Source organism: Rissa tridactyla, chromosome 2 (assembly GCF_028500815.1).
Source record: "Rissa tridactyla isolate bRisTri1 chromosome 2, bRisTri1.patW.cur.20221130, whole genome shotgun sequence".
NCBI classification, from domain to species: Eukaryota; Metazoa; Chordata; class Aves; order Charadriiformes; family Laridae; genus Rissa; species Rissa tridactyla.
In genome coordinates, this window is record NC_071467.1 from 114077597 (window position 1) to 114094478 (window position 16882).

At 44.7% G+C, this 16882-nt stretch overlaps 1 protein-coding gene and 1 long non-coding RNA gene across 9 annotated transcripts in view; one reads left to right on the forward strand and one right to left on the reverse strand.

Annotated features, from left to right (window-relative positions):
- Positions 1-441: 441 nt before the first annotated feature.
- Positions 442-6348, reverse strand: LOC128905903 (uncharacterized). Of its 2 annotated transcripts, XR_008465018.1 has the most exons (5): positions 5987-6348; positions 4943-5110; positions 3368-3484; positions 2425-2565; positions 442-1806 (listed from the first exon to the last, which is right to left on the reverse strand). It is a non-coding gene; the product is annotated as an uncharacterized LOC128905903 (long non-coding RNA). The 2 variants fall into 2 exon arrangements; XR_008465017.1 differs by having other exon boundaries at positions 442-2565.
- AVL9 (AVL9 cell migration associated) overlaps positions 6206-16882 on the forward strand; it is a 42902-nt gene continuing 32225 nt past the window's right edge. For 4 of the 7 annotated variants that reach the window (XR_008465015.1, XR_008465014.1, XR_008465016.1 and 1 more), the window contains exon 1: positions 6208-6696. Coding sequence is in view for 3 of the 7 variants with exons in the window: in XM_054192539.1 (XP_054048514.1) it covers positions 6289-6696 (408 nt within the window). In the remaining 4 variants the exon portion in view is untranslated. Of the gene's footprint in view, positions 6697-16882 lie in introns of all 7 variants that reach the window. The other 3 variants (XM_054192541.1, XM_054192540.1, XM_054192542.1) reach the window with 3 other exon arrangements.

The window sequence follows — 16882 nt, forward strand, 5'->3', positions numbered from 1 at the left end:
GATGATGAGGGGCCATGGCACAGGGCATACAAGGGCAGAATGAGGGAACTGCCACTGTGCAGCTGGCAGAAGAGAAACCTCAGGGCTAGATCTCACTGCTTATATGCCACAACACTGAACTTATTTTCCTGACCCAATACTACCTTGAAAATCATCCTGGTTAGCTCCCACATGCATTTCACTACTGCTAGTTTTGGTATCCAGAACAGCAAGGACCTTGTATAAAAAAAAATAGAGACCTTGACTTCCCTCAGCTTGCATCCCTACTCTCTTTGGCAGGATACAAGACATGGGCTCATCTCTCGTACCTGCTTCCTGAGTCTTATTATCAAAGAAGTATGAGAGCAATCAACTGTGAGTGTTCTTTGCCAATGTGCACAGAAGCAGCATCACATCTCTAGTTCATTAGATGTGTGAGAAAAAGGCTTCATCTTAATGGTAGGAATAAAAGACGGAAGTAGAGGTTTCCTGTGACAACGGGTTCTACAGAAAGAAATACCTCTGTGAGCTCCTGAGCTCCTCTGGCTCTAAGGTCTTTAAGCCCACAGACAGTAGGGAGCGGGCCATGGTGTCAACTCCCTTTTTACACCTTGGTTTCTAATCAACAGCACTACTTGCCTTGCTCCCACCTGGAGCCACAGAGCAAACCAGCCGATGGCCAGCATACGTTACTGGAACCCAGGGCTTGCAGCAAAGCAGGGAACCCACTTGTCCTGGTTTAAGCGACACAGGACTAATTTATCTTCTAATGCCTGGGAAAACTGCATTTTTAGAAGACTCTAGTGTCTGAATTTGTGAAAATATTTCCTTTATAGCCAGCTATGGCATGTGGGTGTCAAGGTCTCGGTGTTTTCGAGCTCGCCAGGTGCAGGGATGAGGAGGGGCGAGGCCTGGGCACTTGACTCAAGCTGGCCAACAGGATTATTTCATACTGTAAAAGTCAGGTTGAATATAAATTAGAAAGATTTAGGATCTCATGGGAGGTTTGGAGCATGCATCTGTATTAGTTGCAAATTTGATCTAACTCCTATTTACTTCAGACACAATCAGGAGCAATGGCACAACTTTAATCAGAATCAGGCAGTCTGGATCAGGTCTTGAGACATACAGAGCCTGACTCCTTCCAAATATGTCTGTAGTAAACACTGCAATTCACAGGTGCAGTTCAACACAGGAGACTTGGGACGTGTTTACAGGAGGCACTGGAGCATGTTACTCCTCAGGGAAGAGCATCCAGGTCTGGCCTCAGAACTGCAAGCAACATTGCTGCGGCAATTAAGGGACCGCAGGATGCCAGACCATATGTGCAAAAGGTTCCTCCCAACCGTAAGCAGTTCTACAGTTGTTGAAACTGTCCTAAAAGAGCAGGAGCTGCGCTACGCCTTGTTAGCTTGCACCTCTCTGTCCTATGCTCCATCACACACTACACGCTGGTGGCAACATTGCTTCAGGTTTCTCACCGAGCTGTGCAGAAAAAGGTGTCATCAACTCCGTACAGGAGGAGACACAAGTATTGCCACGAGTGATGCTGACTGCCAACTTTTATGGTGATTTCGTACAGCTCATCTAAGGTACTCATGGCATCGGAAACAGTGTTGGAATTTGGTTGGGCCGAGTCACATGCAACCATGGGTTTCCCTCATCCTTTTCTTCAGCAGTTCCCAGTTACGGAGCTTGGAACCATCAGGGAGCGTTCATGAAGGCAGGAGCTGCAGGAAGAGCCTCAACGTCTGCCATTCTGGGTTCACACACATGCTCTGCACTGCAAAGACTCCCTGCACTTGGAAGCGCTTACCTTGGCTGCTTCTGCACAATTGTCAGTGAAGGAAACTCAGTGAAATGAAGCACAATATAACAGAATTGCATGTATTCAAGTACCAGCCACAAAGACAGCAACCAGTGAATGGCCATAGTTTAACAAGACAGAATGGCCCAAAACGTTAAACAGATGAACTTCCCTTTCACTGATACCTTTGCCTCTACACTTCTGCCAATCCAAGGGCTAAGGGCAAATTAGATGCTGCGAAAAGGTGAAACGAACAACAGGTGGAAAAGAGCTGCCACACAGGATCAAACAAAAAGTCCTTTTGTTCCCTTTTTTGTCTGCAGCAGTAACCAGGAGTAAGGGAATGAGAGTAAGATACATATGTATACTGTACACGTTGAGCCTTCCCTACCATTTATTCTCCCCACTGAGTGGGCCAGAAACTTTCTGCACTACCAGCTTAATTCAAACTGCAATGGCTGATCATCACCCTGGAATCTGTCTGCCTTCAATTTCTCTAGTCCCGCTTCAAAGATATTTCTGTCATTGGTCTTGACAACCACTCTGGGAATGTACTGTTTGCTCAATATTTCTTTTTGTTTAAGCCTTCAATCCATTCCTGTCAGTGTTGTCTGGCTTTAGCTGTCTCCTGTACTTACCACTACACCTGTCTTGAAAGGGAGGTCATGGACCAGCCATGTCACATCTGCCGCATGCATTAAGTTGTGACAAGGATTTTTGTGTTGCCTGTAGCCAACCTCCAGAGTTTCCACAATGGACACGAGGGCAGAAGTGAGGACCTGAGGAAAACAGCACAGAATTACAAACAAAATAATCACCTTTAATGGCTAGCGTTTGGAGGGGAGCATTTTGATCAGAGGTCCCAAACAACAGTTTCTACTTCACAAATAATTAACACTGGCACGCAGAGGTCACAAGCCTCTCTCTGCTCCTCTCAAAACCCACTGGAATATATCTCTGACTTACTACTCACAGTCAAGATTTTCTAAGGAAATAATTCTGACCAATAACATTCTTCAAACACTTCTCATCAGGCACGGGCAATTCCTGAGAACTGGTACAGGAGCCAGAGATCTGTAAACCCTTTCTAGCCAAAGTGAGTGGGGACCACTGGAGAATGGAAGTGTCAATAGCGGAAGGGACAGTTGAGTATTTGGGTGAGATGGTCAGGATCTGAGCACAATGTTTCTGCTATTCATATTTAAGCCTATTCAAAGTTGGAGAAGAAGATACATCGCGTCTGTGTCTGCAAAACTCTGTAAGAATCCAGTCTCTCCTTTTTTGCCTGCATGCTTGATAGTCCTATAAATCTCAGGAGAATGATACCATTGTTCCCACAGGATCAAATGCAGTATCTCCCATGGGGACGCCTCTCTGGAACCCCACCTATTTCATGGTGCCCTACTGCAATTAAATGCACTGCTCAAATTACACTTAGTCCTGCTTACTGCAAAAAAAAGATTATTTTAACCTTCTAGGGAAACTAAAGCCTTCGAATAGTGCTAAAATTGCATTTTTGAATGGAGCAGGATGGGAGGGAAGTTCAACACAAACTGAGATGGAAGAGACCTATCTACTGACCTTGAAACAGTTGATCACATCACAACTGGTACAAAGTTCATAGAAAATGAATTTCAGCACGTGATCCCCACGGGTGTCATTTCGTGCAAATACATCAAAGGACCACTTGTCCACCTGCTGCAAGAGTGGCGAGAAAAGACAGTTGTCACTCTATAGTGTCCTTGCACATTTTACTGCCTCTAGTACATAAGTTTCTGAGGCAACAGGCTGGAACGCTGTGGGAACATGTCCCCTCCCACCTTAGTGCTGCTGGTGTGCAGTTCACCACTGCCTCACAGCCAAGCAACAACACTTGTCCCCAGCCACCCTTTGCTCTGCACCCAAACCACAGCCCACAGCAACCTCCCCGGTTGCTGCCTGGGCCAGAGACCAGGATGTCCCAGTGCCTCTCTGCTGCCGCGGGCAGGGCCGGCACTGACAGCCCTGCCATGGCTCCCCAGCAGCGGGAGTCCCCACCACCTGGGGCAGAGCCTGACTGAGGGGGCCAGGAGGCCACCCTGTCCCACGTGCACCCCCAGTCCCTCAGGATTTCTCCTTTGTCGGCCAATACAGCAGCTGGACCCACGCTGAGCAAGAGGGGCTGAGGCAGGCTGGGGGTTGTGTCAGCCGCCATCTTGCACCCAGGCCCGACCAATCGCCACCCGTTGAAAGGAAGGGCTGCCTGCGGTTACCCCAAAATAACTTCAACCAAGTAATTTTTCAGCCATGTGGAAGATGCATGTAGTCAGGGAGGGCAAACTTCTAATCACCACCTTACTGCACCACTTCGTGCACCTTCATTCACCATAATGAATGTGGACGGCCCTGCACATGGCAGTGCTCTATCTTCTTGCCTTACTTTTTTCCATATTTCACATAAAATAATCACTTTGTTCTCCATGCTATTTTTGTGGTTTTGTTTACTTAACTAATGGGTATTTTTCTATGTTTTTATATTAATATCTGAGATTTATTTTTTTTAAAATGTTCTGCAGTTTTTAATATTGTGAGACTTTCATTAAATTTATGTCCAATCAACACCTTTGTAGTCTTTTCTCTTTCCTATTGTTTTTACAGAAGCTTCCAAGTGAGAGATCATAATCCCAAATAGTGTTATAATTCTTACTGTTATGATCCTTACTGCATATGATTCGGTTTTTCTAAAATTTAGGACAAGAACTTCAGAAAAAAAATTTACTCCAAACACAAAGTGAGACTGCCATCCAGAAGAAATTAGTTACAAACCTCAGATCCTTGACAGTACTTCATTTATGCCTTTCCCCAACAGAAATCCCAGAATGATTGTTTTTTTTAGTGACACGCTTGTCTCCACAAATTCAGTTTTGTTCTTTAGGAAGCTGGGCTATACCGAACAAATAGAGCCGAGCTACCAGCTACCACAGGCGCTGCTCACCTCTGATGTTACTTCCAGACATAAAATATCATACCGCCTGGGTAAAGTTTATCCATCTCAAGAAGTCTCACTGCACATAAGCCGAGAACTGCCTGTTATTGTCATGAAATGCAGAATGACTAACAAATTACCACTACTGTGGTAATGATATAACAGCTGGTGGTACTTAAGTAAAATATTACCTCTGAGTAATGGAAGAACTGTAGAGCTGAGTTTTCATTGCTATTTGTTAGCTATGCACTGAGAAAGAAAATTCCTTTAGGAAAATCCCAACTGAGACTTTTCCAAGAGCTTCTGTTCCATAGCAGCTCTCACCTTCCTCTTTCTCATAAATACAGGCAGTGTTAGCTCTGAAAAAAAAACATAGATGTCAACCAGTTAGTTTTCCTAGAACAGGCTGATGATGTCAGTCCAATATTTTTATTGCCTTAAGAGGTACAGAAAATTTCAAGCAGAAAAAATAATAAATCTAATAATCTATTCAGAAAAGCAAGAAGCCACAATTACCCATCAGTATCATTGAGATGCCTCTATAATGCAAAATCTATAGCAGTAAGAGCAATGCCAGACTGCACTCTCCTCAATGAACTGAGTATGAGCTATAAACACTCCCATGCATCTTCTGGGGATTATCTCATTACTGCAAGAGATAACGGCCAATATTTCGTACCTTTTTCTTTTTTTGAAATGATACTGAACAGTAAGTTACCCACTAAAACTAATACGAAATCATTCACTTGATAGGGCTGGATTGTTCCTTGTAGCTTAGCCTGTGTTCCCTACAGTATATTTTTTCTATAATGGCACGTCTGTTGGAGCTGAGGAGCAATACGTAATTACAAGCTGTATTTTTATAATTTTGAGCCTCTGGATACTGTGTTAGTGATGAGATTTTCTTTGAGCACCATCCTTTTATCGTCCTTTCAAAAAGAATCTCTTCCCCCCAACTTCCACAGAGAACCTTAATTATTAAGAGTACAAGTAGCAAATGCTGTTTATTTAAATAAGCAGAACTGAATCGTAACAAAGGTTAAGAGGGAGCATGGCCTGAGCACAGTAAGAGAGATCTTTAATTTTTTTTTCTCTCACACTAAATTTGCCTGTGCTCTTGGACAAGTCTTTGACCTGTCTTTCTAGGGTATTGCAGTGTTTGTTTAGCAGCAAGACCGTGCTAACAGAAGAAGCCTTAACTCGATTTTTCTCATTTTTAACCTTCAGCAACCAACCTGCCACACCCGGGGCTGAAACAGTCCCGGGCCTCATTTTGCGCTGCCATTAATTAACCTGCACCACTTCGCGCTGGAAGGCGGCATCCCGAGGATGTGCTGCCCTCTGCCCTTCAGGCTGGGGGGTACTTTGAGAGGAGATTTTCCTCAGAAAACACGACGACCCGAAGAAGGAGGCACCGTCATCGCCGCGGCTGGCAGCCGCAGCGGTGCCCGCAGGGGCGCTGAGGGGAGGCGGGAAGGCCTCAAGCCGCGGCCCAGCGGGCTGCCCCGGCCCGGCCGCCTCCACTTGCCCGGTCTCGATGTTTTCTTTTTTTTGTGGCCGCGGGATAAAACGAAGTCGATTTTCCTGGGAGTCCCTTCGAGGAAGCCAGCTTTCCCGGGGAGCTCCCGGCGGAGCGGCGCGGGGGAGGGACGACGACAACGCCTCCCGCCGACACTCCGCTGCCCGCGACCGAGGGTTCCTCCTGAGGGGACGGGCCGAAGCCAAACCCCGCCCCGACGGCGCAGGGGAGGGAGGGAGGCGCTGCGGAAGCGCAGGCGGCCGGGGCCGCGTTCCTGTCGGACCCTCAGGCGGCGGGAGGGCGGAGCGAGAGGCCGGTTGCACGGCGGCATTCTCCAGAGCGGCCATCGCTGGGGGCTCCATGGAGAAGCGGGGCCCGGTGCTGCACATCGTGGTGGTGGGCTTCCACCACAAGAAGGGCTGCCAGGTGAGGGTGAGGGGGGCGGGTGGGGGAGGGCGCGGGTGCCTGCCCGCCTCCTCACCTGTCTGGCGGCTTCCCCCTCGCCTGCCGCCTCTCCCCTCAGCCTTGCGGCGGGGTGGCCAGGCGGAGAAGGCTGGAGCCCCTGCGGGAGGAGGCGCTTCTGAGGGGGGAGGGGGGGGGGCATTGCTTTACCTCAACGGGCCGGTGTGAAACGGGCGAAGCGCGTTGGGGCCGCTGTTGGCCGCGCTCCCCCCACTCCCCGCGGAGGGACCGGGGCGGGGGTTCCCTCAGCCCGGGGCGGGGGCTGCCCGGCCGGGGCCGTGACTCAGCCCTCGCCGGGCGGTTAATGTTTTATCGAGCTGCCTACGTGACTGCGACCGGCCCGGCCCCGCCGCTCCCGCCGGGGGCCGAGGCGGAGCGGGGCCGGCAGGGAGAACCCCACGCCGTCCCCCCTCCTTTTCCTTGGGGGGGGGGACAGCGCGAATCGTGGCAGCCCTGTCTCCTGCGAGCCGTGCGTCTGTAATGCGTTCAGGCAGAGGATTGAGAGAAAAACGAATCATTTTTTTTAATGCACCTTCTGTTCCTGCTATCTCAGCGTTGAACTCTCACAGGTACAGCTTGCACACGCCAGGCCTGACGGCCCCAGGGTGTAAGTCCACCCTTCATTTTAAGTTTTCTTTGCCTGTCTCTTCCCTTGTTTCATAAATGCTTGACTGCTTCGCGTGGCCTTTATGGTAGAAAAATTTTATGTATGTTGTGTATTTCATAGGTGTTTCATGCTCTGATTTTTTTTTTTTATTTTACTTTTGTTTTTTAAACCCTTTAAACAGGAGATGCAGCTGCACAGCTGGGCTGCACACACAGTTACTTCGCTGTGACAAGAGCAGATAGATGCAATGTGGGACTTGCAGTGAGTCTTTATGTGGAGCGTCCTTAGTCTTTACAAAAATTGCCAAAACAGCGATGAATTTGGTGGTTGCTGTTACGCGAGAATTGGTCTGACGTGAATGCGTTTCATACAGGGTACCAGAGAGTTAAATTACTCTTTGTTAATGCTTCAGGAAACAAAACAAGCACAGCATGGTAACATGTAAAACAATTCCTCATACCAACAGTGGCTGAAGCAAAGTGCAATAGCTCATTGTAGGCATTCTTCCATCCCTCTTTCTGAAAGATCTGCATGGTTTTGTAATGCATCCTTTCTCCTCAGGGTGTCTAGGGGATGTTTGCGGGATCAGTTCCTATGAAGTAATTAGATCATCTAGGTTGCAAGGCTTGCAATATTTATCAGTCACTTTCTTGTCAAAGACGGTTAGGAGATGAGCGTTAGTTGGGTGTCTGTAGGAGGAAGAGCGTGTTTTTACCCTCACCTTGTTGTTGGCCTCTTGGAAAAGACACAGGTTGAAGACAAAAGCAGAGGTGGCTTTTGTTGTTTCTGTTCTTCTTTTGGGGCCTTTTCTTGTAACATTATGCATTGTTGGTGCAAAGAAAAAAACAACAAAACAAATGCAACAAAACTATAAATTAGTAGCAGTGGATTTTATCTTGCTGCCAATAAAATATTTGTAGAAGTACATTTTCAAGTGTTGTCAAAAACTGATTGGAATACCTCTGAACCAAAGTATTCTTTATGTCAAGAAATGAACTGGAGAAGTTGGAGAGAATGTGGCTGGGGAAGGGGATGGTGTAGCTGTGTCACAGGCAGAAGAACTGCAGGAATAGAATGGCAGCTGGTAGACCCACAAACACCCAGGCATCCTTTGTAAGGGAAATCTAACTAGAAATCTAATTTTAAGTATATTTTACCTCTGACTTAGCAAATTTGTTACTGAACTATAAAAATAGTTTCCTAAAAGAACTGGAGGCAGGGAACTGCACAGCTATATCCTCATGAGTTTGCCATCAGTAGTATGGGAGGCTCCAGAGAATTAGTGAAGGAAAGAATTAATTAACAACATGAAGCTAAGTAGACTGAGTCCTATGGGCATTCACTAAAGATAGATCATGCCTGACTGACCTGCATCTTTTGTAAGAATAAATGATTGATTTACTTTCTCTGTAAAAGAAACGGAGTAGCTCGAATCCACCTGGAACTTGATAATGGATCACACAGTGCTACAAAAAAAAAAAAAGTGGGTTGTTTTTTTTTTAAGGTGGAGATAGTGGAGGATTAGTACAAGAGCTGGTACTTGGGTGAGGAACAGTACGAAGGAGAGGAAGCAGCAACAGATTTGTGTCAGAAGAGGAGCTGCTGATTTGAAAGGTGCTTGCAAGGGGTGTTTCTCAAGACTAAATTTGAGCCCATGTAAGTGGCACTGGCATCGTTTACACATTAAAATCTAACTATGATGAGCAAACTTGAGGAATCAGTGTTATGAAGGAAGACTTGGAGTGTCATGCAAGAGCTGGATGATGTAGGAATGCTGGAATGATAGAAATGGGGTGCATTATGAAGTCATGCAATAGGAATGAATAATAACAGTATAGAGGCTTGGGAATTAACAAGAGGAGACCTCTGGAAGAGAAAAGGAACTGCATATGATCATGGTTAAGTCACAGAAGTAGTGTGATTTAGGGGCGAGAGTGGCAATAAATGTAGTCCTATATAGTGTAATAATATGTTTATCAATGTATAAAAATTCTGATCCACTGTTCAGGAAAATTGATCTGGATTCTGTCTGTCGCTTCCAGGAATGGATGAGATAGTCCTTGGGCAGTCTGTTTTCAAGGAGGATGTAGAAGAGCTTGGCTAGGCAGGCTAACAAAATGGATTTTGAGGCTGTCTTCATATGAAGACTGTAAGCCATCTGTGGGAATACAGGAACATTCTCCCCTTATCCTCTCCTGCGTCTTTACAACTGGAAAGCAGAGACGGTCCTGTGGTGAGCTGAAACAGGGAACTGAGGTGACCAATAAGCTTTGTTTTGGTGGGTTGTTTTGAGGTGGTTGGTTCACGGGTTCTGTTTGCTGAGTGGACATTTGCAGAAGACAGCTACACGGGCCCAAGGAGACTAGTATGGGCGTGGAAAGAGTGTCTATTGAAAGTGTCAGCCTGGGACTTCTCTTTTTGGTTGTCACATTTGGGAGTGACATTTGAAGTATTCATTGAACCACTGCATTACGTGCAATTGTATTCCAGGAGACCGTTGGAAAGTGAAAAATAAGGAGGAAAAACCAACCATTTAATGTAAAAGACAGTGTTGGCACAAGAACAAGTGGATATGGACTGTCTGTGGACACGCCGTAGATTGCGTATGAGAAACTACTAATTGCAGAAAAGCAAAGTTCCAAAGCAGTTTTCAAATGGCAGTAATTCAGAGTGAATTTGGGGAACTTACAAATTAGACATGATACAGCTAGCCTGCCTGTTGTAACAGGAATTTTCCTGAGAAGATTCCTTTTGGGTTCTGGGTTTCCATCTCTTGTTTTCTCAAATAATCTTACTAAGCAGGGCATACGGAGTTAGAATTTATTGGTGCTAGTTGTTCTCATTTGCTGACTTTCCCTCTGAAGCTGCTATATGGAAGGTGATAGAAATATACATGTGGTGTAAAGCTGATGTGTACAGAAGTGTGTAACTTGAAACTGAGCTCTGACGTGGATTCTCTGGGATTGCTGTTGGTAAGGGACATAATTGGATTTTTACACATTCTTAGACAAGTATTATTCTGGTTAGATCCTGTTGTCTGAAGTGTACAGCTCTTCCTGTTGATTAACGTACAGTATAAGAAGTGTTTAGCCTATAAAGCAAGGACTTTTATGTGCCATTTGGAAATGTGTAGGAACATCTTTTTCTTGCATGGACTTTGAAAACAATCCATGTATGTTTGTTTATAAAAGAGAGAGTCAAGGAATTGGTCTGTTTCCATGTGCCTTTTGACTGATAGCAGGAAGCACGATGGTTGTTCCGTGTGCTGCTTCCAAGGGCCCACTGTTGGACTGTGGGTCTTCTTGCTGGGTGAAGTAGGACTATGTAAGAGACAAAGTGAATGTTTAACATACGTACATTGTTTAGTCTGAGGATGCAGTTTCCCATGCAATTGTTAAAAACTTGGAGTTGCCGCTCACTGTTAGGAAGACTTTGTGCTGTGTGAAAGCAGCATGTTGCATTTTCCAACTGAAAGTCCTGAACACATTGGAAAGAGTTTTCTCTAGCAAGTATGGATTAAGGTCTTGGAGAAGCTGTAGGCTTTTGTTGCTTACATGAGCAGATTGCCAGCCTGCTGCTTCAGGCCTCTTAGTTACTGACTTGGACTGTGATACCAATGAGATGTTCAAAAAGTGCTGGTTGCTGTATCTCTTTGCCAAGGAGGTAGCTACAACAGAGTGCTCAGAGAACGGGGCAAGAAGCTGGGCTGGGAACTAGGTCCAGCTAGTATTTAACATCCTCTCAACAGGCCCCTTAAAGAAGGGAATGACAATTGGGTTTCTTTGCTTTCTACGTACTGGCTGACTTATTATGGAAACCCTCCTCAGTGTGTAATTAAATAGCAAATGTCCCAAAATGGGCAGAGCTCACGGGTAGAGTTCATTCGATCATGATTTTCATTCATCTGAAATGAAATGACAAACATTTCATTAGTATTCCCAAAAAAATTGCTTTTTTGGTACCTGTTTGCTACTGATAAAAGGAGTAGCCTAAGGAGAAGGGAACAGCAAACATAGCCCTATCATATGTAGTTGCTCATATTTGTGTCCATTAATGCAAAACACACAGTTTTGTTGTGGTAGGAGTTTCTACACGCTTCTTGGGTTCTACAGGACTCAAGTCATGAAAGCAGTGGGACATAAATTGATAATAAGAGAAGCCTGCCACAGACATGGTGTGGTCTGTTTTGGAATATCTGGAGCTGGTTGACTCATTAGTTACTGCAGCAGGTTACTAGTCCAGCTCCCTGGCTTTTGTTACATTCTGTTGATCACCTGCTTCGGTATAGGATGGTAAGATTTGGATTTTGGGGCTGTTTGTGCCTTTCTTCTGCAGCAGCTGATAACAAATTCATCAGCGGTTTTCAGGAGCTGTAGTGGTTAGTGGCTTATGATTTCAGAGCAAATAAAGGGAAAGGGTGTTTTTTCTTCAGAATCATGAAACGCTTCTTCTCATTACAAGTGAGCAATAAAGCATTTAATTTGCCTTACAACAGTCTAAATTTTGAAAGCATAAATGGTGTGGAAAGTCCTTATCTATCTTATGATAGAGGTCTTTAGCAAAAATGTAACCTGAACAGAGCTTGACTAGTAGATGCAAGTTGTGTGTTGAAAAATACACAGAGAGACCTTCGCTTTATGGTGAAGGTGGAACACTGAGGGTCATGAGGTGTAGGTCTCCACTAGTGATCGTGTGTGCCACGATCCGTGTTTTATCTCTGTCTCCAAGCTGTATTTACATGGGGAGACAGAGAGATAATAGTCTCTGAGGGTGTAGGAAGGCTTAAAATATCACGAGTGCTCTAAAAATTGTTCATTTTGAAGGCAAAGTTAAAATGAGAACTGATTTGTTTGAAAAGGAGAGGAAGAAAAGTTTCAGCAAAGCTGGAAAAACTTTCTGGCAAAAGAGTTACGCAGAAATCCCTGTAAGCTCCCTGGCTGGTTGTTGGAGGAAGTAGATGGTCCCTTTACTACTGTACTACCTGACGTGGCACAAGAATCCCCATCTCCTCTTGATGCTGTGAGGCTTTGAGTCTATTACATTGGGGTAAACCTCAGGCCCTGTGTCCCCACCAGGCAGCCTATACATAATCTCACCTCACCTGGGGCAAGGCCCAGTTTTTCTATGCTCAGTGTCCTGAGCAGTTCTGCAGATCCTCCTTGACCTTGTCCAGTGGGTGACCACTGTCTCACGTACCCTCTCAAGGGCTTGACTGTCTTCCAAACCGTTCTTGACTTAAACATACGCATTTCCAACTGTGTTGTGGAAAAGAAGAGGAGCGTGGGTAGTGGGGAAAAGTGCTGTGTGTGTCCTGGACTGCTCACATGGCTGGTCACTTTTGTTTGCTTGGGACCATTGTTCCGTAAAATAACAGCAGCTGATCTTGACCCCCTTCTCCGTACACCGGTGGACAACGACCTTTCAAACTTGGTGTCACAGGCGCGGGGTGGATTGTTGTAAACAAAGGTATACTCCTGTGGAATCCCAACATTTGTCCTAAAGATCTTCACAGTACTTTGCCTTTTTCAGGTAAAGGTGATGCTTGCTTTCTCCCAAGTAGTGTCTGAGTTGCCTGTCTGTATGGGTGTGTGTTTGTGTGGACCGTGTTTAAAGACCAGTCTCCCTGTCTTGCCTGACCATAGGTTTTCTTCCTGGCATGCAAAGGAAACGTAAGCTCAGGAAAGAAAGAGCTGAGACCTTACTTCTCTAGACGAGCCTGAATATGATCTTTGAGGGGAAAGAATGGCCTTTAAGACTTCTTCCCTTCCTGAATTGGATATTAAAAAGAAATTCTTCACTGTGAGGGTGGTGAGGCAGTGGAAGAGGCTGCCCAGGGAGGTTGCGGATGCCCCGTCCCTGGGAGTGTTCAAGGCCAGGCTGGATGGGGCTTTGAGCAACCTGGTCTAGTGGGAGGTGTCCCTGCCCAAGGCACGGGAATTGGAATTAGATGATCTTTAAGGTCCCTTCCAAGCTGAACCATTCTACGATCCTATGATTCTATGTCCTCCTCCTATCATTTGAGAGCTTCAAGTACTTGAGCTCCAGAAGGTAACGCTTGCTGTGATCTGCAGAAATCAGCACCTAACAGGGCCTGAACAATCCGTGCACGTGGCCTTTTTCACTTATGCCTGGGGAGCGTGTGAGGGCTGACGGGGAACGTCTCCAAGCAGAATTGTTGGCAAGTTAGACTTGACTTTGTTTGCAGAATTGGGAGGTGTCTGAGGAACAAGCAGGTTTAGTGTGCCCTTTTTATCAAGTCTTTTGAGAACTGCCTACGTTTCCACGTCGCCTGCACCCTCAATTGTAGCACTTGTTTCCAAGAGGGAAATACTGAAGTCGCTCTCTTCAGTAGGTACCATGGGCAGCCTTTCAGAAGACATCTTTCTTTTCTTTTAAGGGGGACAATTCTAGCCTGTCTCAGTCCCTGTTTGCTGTCTTTCTTCTAAGACTCTGCCTTACTCGAGAACTACTTTTTCCTCCTCTTGATCTCTGCCAACCCAGTAATTGCTGTGATTCTGTTACATGGTTAAGAGTGTCAAGCACCCCTAAGTGAAGCATATGCTTCGTAGGCTTTAAAGTCCTTGTGTCTTTGTTTTCGGGGAGCACTATAGGCAGGTATTACACAATGGGTAATCTTCTCTAGCGATTAAACAAGATCTTGTTAAAGGAACAACAGAAACAAAAAATAACTTGAAGAGGAACTAGGCTGGAATCAAGCTGAAGGGCTTTGTTCCTGGCTGTGTTGCTGATAACCTGTAAACATTAGCACAATTCCTTTGTTTTTGTTCCCTTCTGTAGTAGTATTATTTAAGCACTTTAAAGAACCATTAGGAGCATGAAATCTCTCCATTAAGTTAATCATAGCATACATTGAGTATCAAAGATTAGCCTGTTGTCTAAGATATATGGAATTGCTTACGTTCAACCGGTTGAAACTTTGAAAGGAGCTTCTAGCTTTCATTAGAAAGAGTGCTCAAATTAGCATGGAATGCTAATTGCTTTAAATACACAATGCATGGCTGAGTACACAGTGTAATTGCTATCTCGCACTTCTGTAAACAATGCCACAGATTCTGATCTCATGTGTAGAATTAACGGTGGATTCCGCTCTTTGCATGTCTATGTAATCTACTTCTTTAGTATTTTGTGTTCATTGTTGAAGAAAAACTCCCAGGTGTGGTGGATTTTTGGTTGGTTGTTTTGTTTCTTTGTTTAGTATTTTCAAGCTTTAAAAAGTGCTATGCTTTGATAATCTTGCAGTTGCTTCCTTGAAGTCCCAGACAGGAAGTAAAGTATTTCTTTGAAGGATTCCATACTGGATATTTTCTCCGTAGTTACCCTGATGTGTCAATTGAGAAAAGGTTCCTAAATACCTATTTGCGGTTACATAACACTTCCCATAATCATCATCGTTAACTTTCACATTATGATATGTCTGTTCTTTGTATGTGTCATAACATCTAAGTAGTTATTTAAACATTCCATACCAGGAATTTTGACCTTTCTCTTGAATAAATAAACAAATGAATGGTAAATCAGTAAAATATGTATTTCTGTGCCTCTGTCGCACCTTTCATCTGCCTATTTCAGAATGCTTTCGAATAGTAACTCATGCTCTCAGCACTTGTATAAAGGTGGCAAAGTAACTTACGTACATATATAGTTGAGGGAGGTTCAAAGCTGTAAAATCACTGAACAGAGGTCACTCAAGCTGGAGTAAATTGGAACTTGCAAGTCTCAACTTTATATTCCGTCCTAATATTGCCTTATTTTGTGATATGTGTCTAATTTTGGTAATCTGTCCCATAGCTTGTACATGGTGCTGAATTATTACACCTAGGCAGAGGTGTTGTTTCTAAAAGTGCTCTCAGAAAGTTGTGGGTACGAGACGTGACATCAAGTTCCTTGCCTGTTCTGGTGTGCTGGGGGGTAGGGCACGGGGCACCCTGCTTCATTGGGGTTACCTAGAGCAGAGCATGTTCTTTACTTCATGATGTTACGGTGTTTGGGTAGCTTCTCTGCCTCATGCTTGGGAGTGAGCTGGATTTGTCTGCTCAGGAGTAAATCTCATGTTGAAACTTGTAAGGAAGGAGCATGTTCGCTAAGAGCCATATTGGGACCATCAGTAGTGAAAGAACCTGAATGCTTGTTGGCTCCTAAGACGAGGTGATTGCTTGCCTGGACTGCATCAGTTCAGCAATGTCTGCTATACAAATTACGCACAATGGCTGTTTCCAAAGTGATGAGTAGATGCGCTTGAAAGCGTGCCTACAGTCCGGTCCTCCATTTTTCCCAGGAAAAGGAGGATTCACTGTAGCATTTGACAGCTCCCTGCCAGCCTGCATGGCCTTCGTCCCATTGGGAACCAGGGAACCTTGGAGCAAGAGCTGGGGAAAGGGTGCCTGTCCGAGTCTTGCGTGTGGTGATGTCTGTGTGCTGTCCTGGGGGAGAGGAAATGCCACCAGTCCCTGTAGCCGGGTGTGCCCATTAAGAGCGGATGGGCGCAGCAGGTTGTGTGGGTGTAAAATTGGCTTCTGATGACCCCAGTCTATACTTGTCGTTTTGTTGGGCAGACGCCAGTTAGGAGTAGAGCTGAGGGTTGCCCTCTCTGGTATCTTGTGTCTTCTTAAGAGTTCATCCTGTATGAATTCTAACTTACCTTCTGTAAGACCACAAAGTCTTGTCTTCAGGGCACAGAGTTCCCTGGCAAGTCCCCTAGGCTGGCATGGTTGCAATAGTATTATGTTCCTCCTCTTGGAGAAGTGCGGGGGTTTTTTTGTTGTCACTCACAACAAAAGTTGTTTGTTGTTACTTACAGCAAAAGTTCCAAAGCACAGGATTTATGTCTGACATGAACCATGTGACTATAAAAATAAAGTGTTAAGTAATTGGAAAAAGTGTCTAAAATGCATATTAGCATGAATTTGAAAACAAATAAAAAGGTTTTAATGTTTCAGGTTATTTTTTCTTTTAAGTGCCTAAGAGACAAAACTTTACTGACCTAGTCAGAGTTTTTGAAGGAAACTTGAACGGTTATATTGTGCATCTGTAGCAATACAAATGGTGTCTTAGAACTTGTGTAAGTGGGTGATCCATAACTTTAGTGATATGGGAGCGTGAGGAAGTTCCAGTTTCAGGAACTGGAAGGATATGTAATGGATTTTAAAATATATTTGCAAAAATATGTATCATGCATATTTATTCGACATATACATATTTATATAAATATGCAACTGTATTATATATAGTTATTATACATATAGATATAAATATAACAGATATTTTAAAATCTGTCGTTAGAGGTCACCATATTACTGCATAGGCATTGTTACATGGATGGACTTTTCAACTTGTAGATCCTGATCTGTTGGTTCTGTCATACAACAATGGGGAAAGCTTGTCATTTAAATCTGATTAAATTGTGATTTAAATAGTAAATTGTTCTCAGTGCTGAAAGACTAACAATGTTCTTAGAGTTTCATTTGGCTGCAAGCTGCAGTTGTTATGGTGATTTAGATAAAATCATTGGTGTGCTGGTTTTCT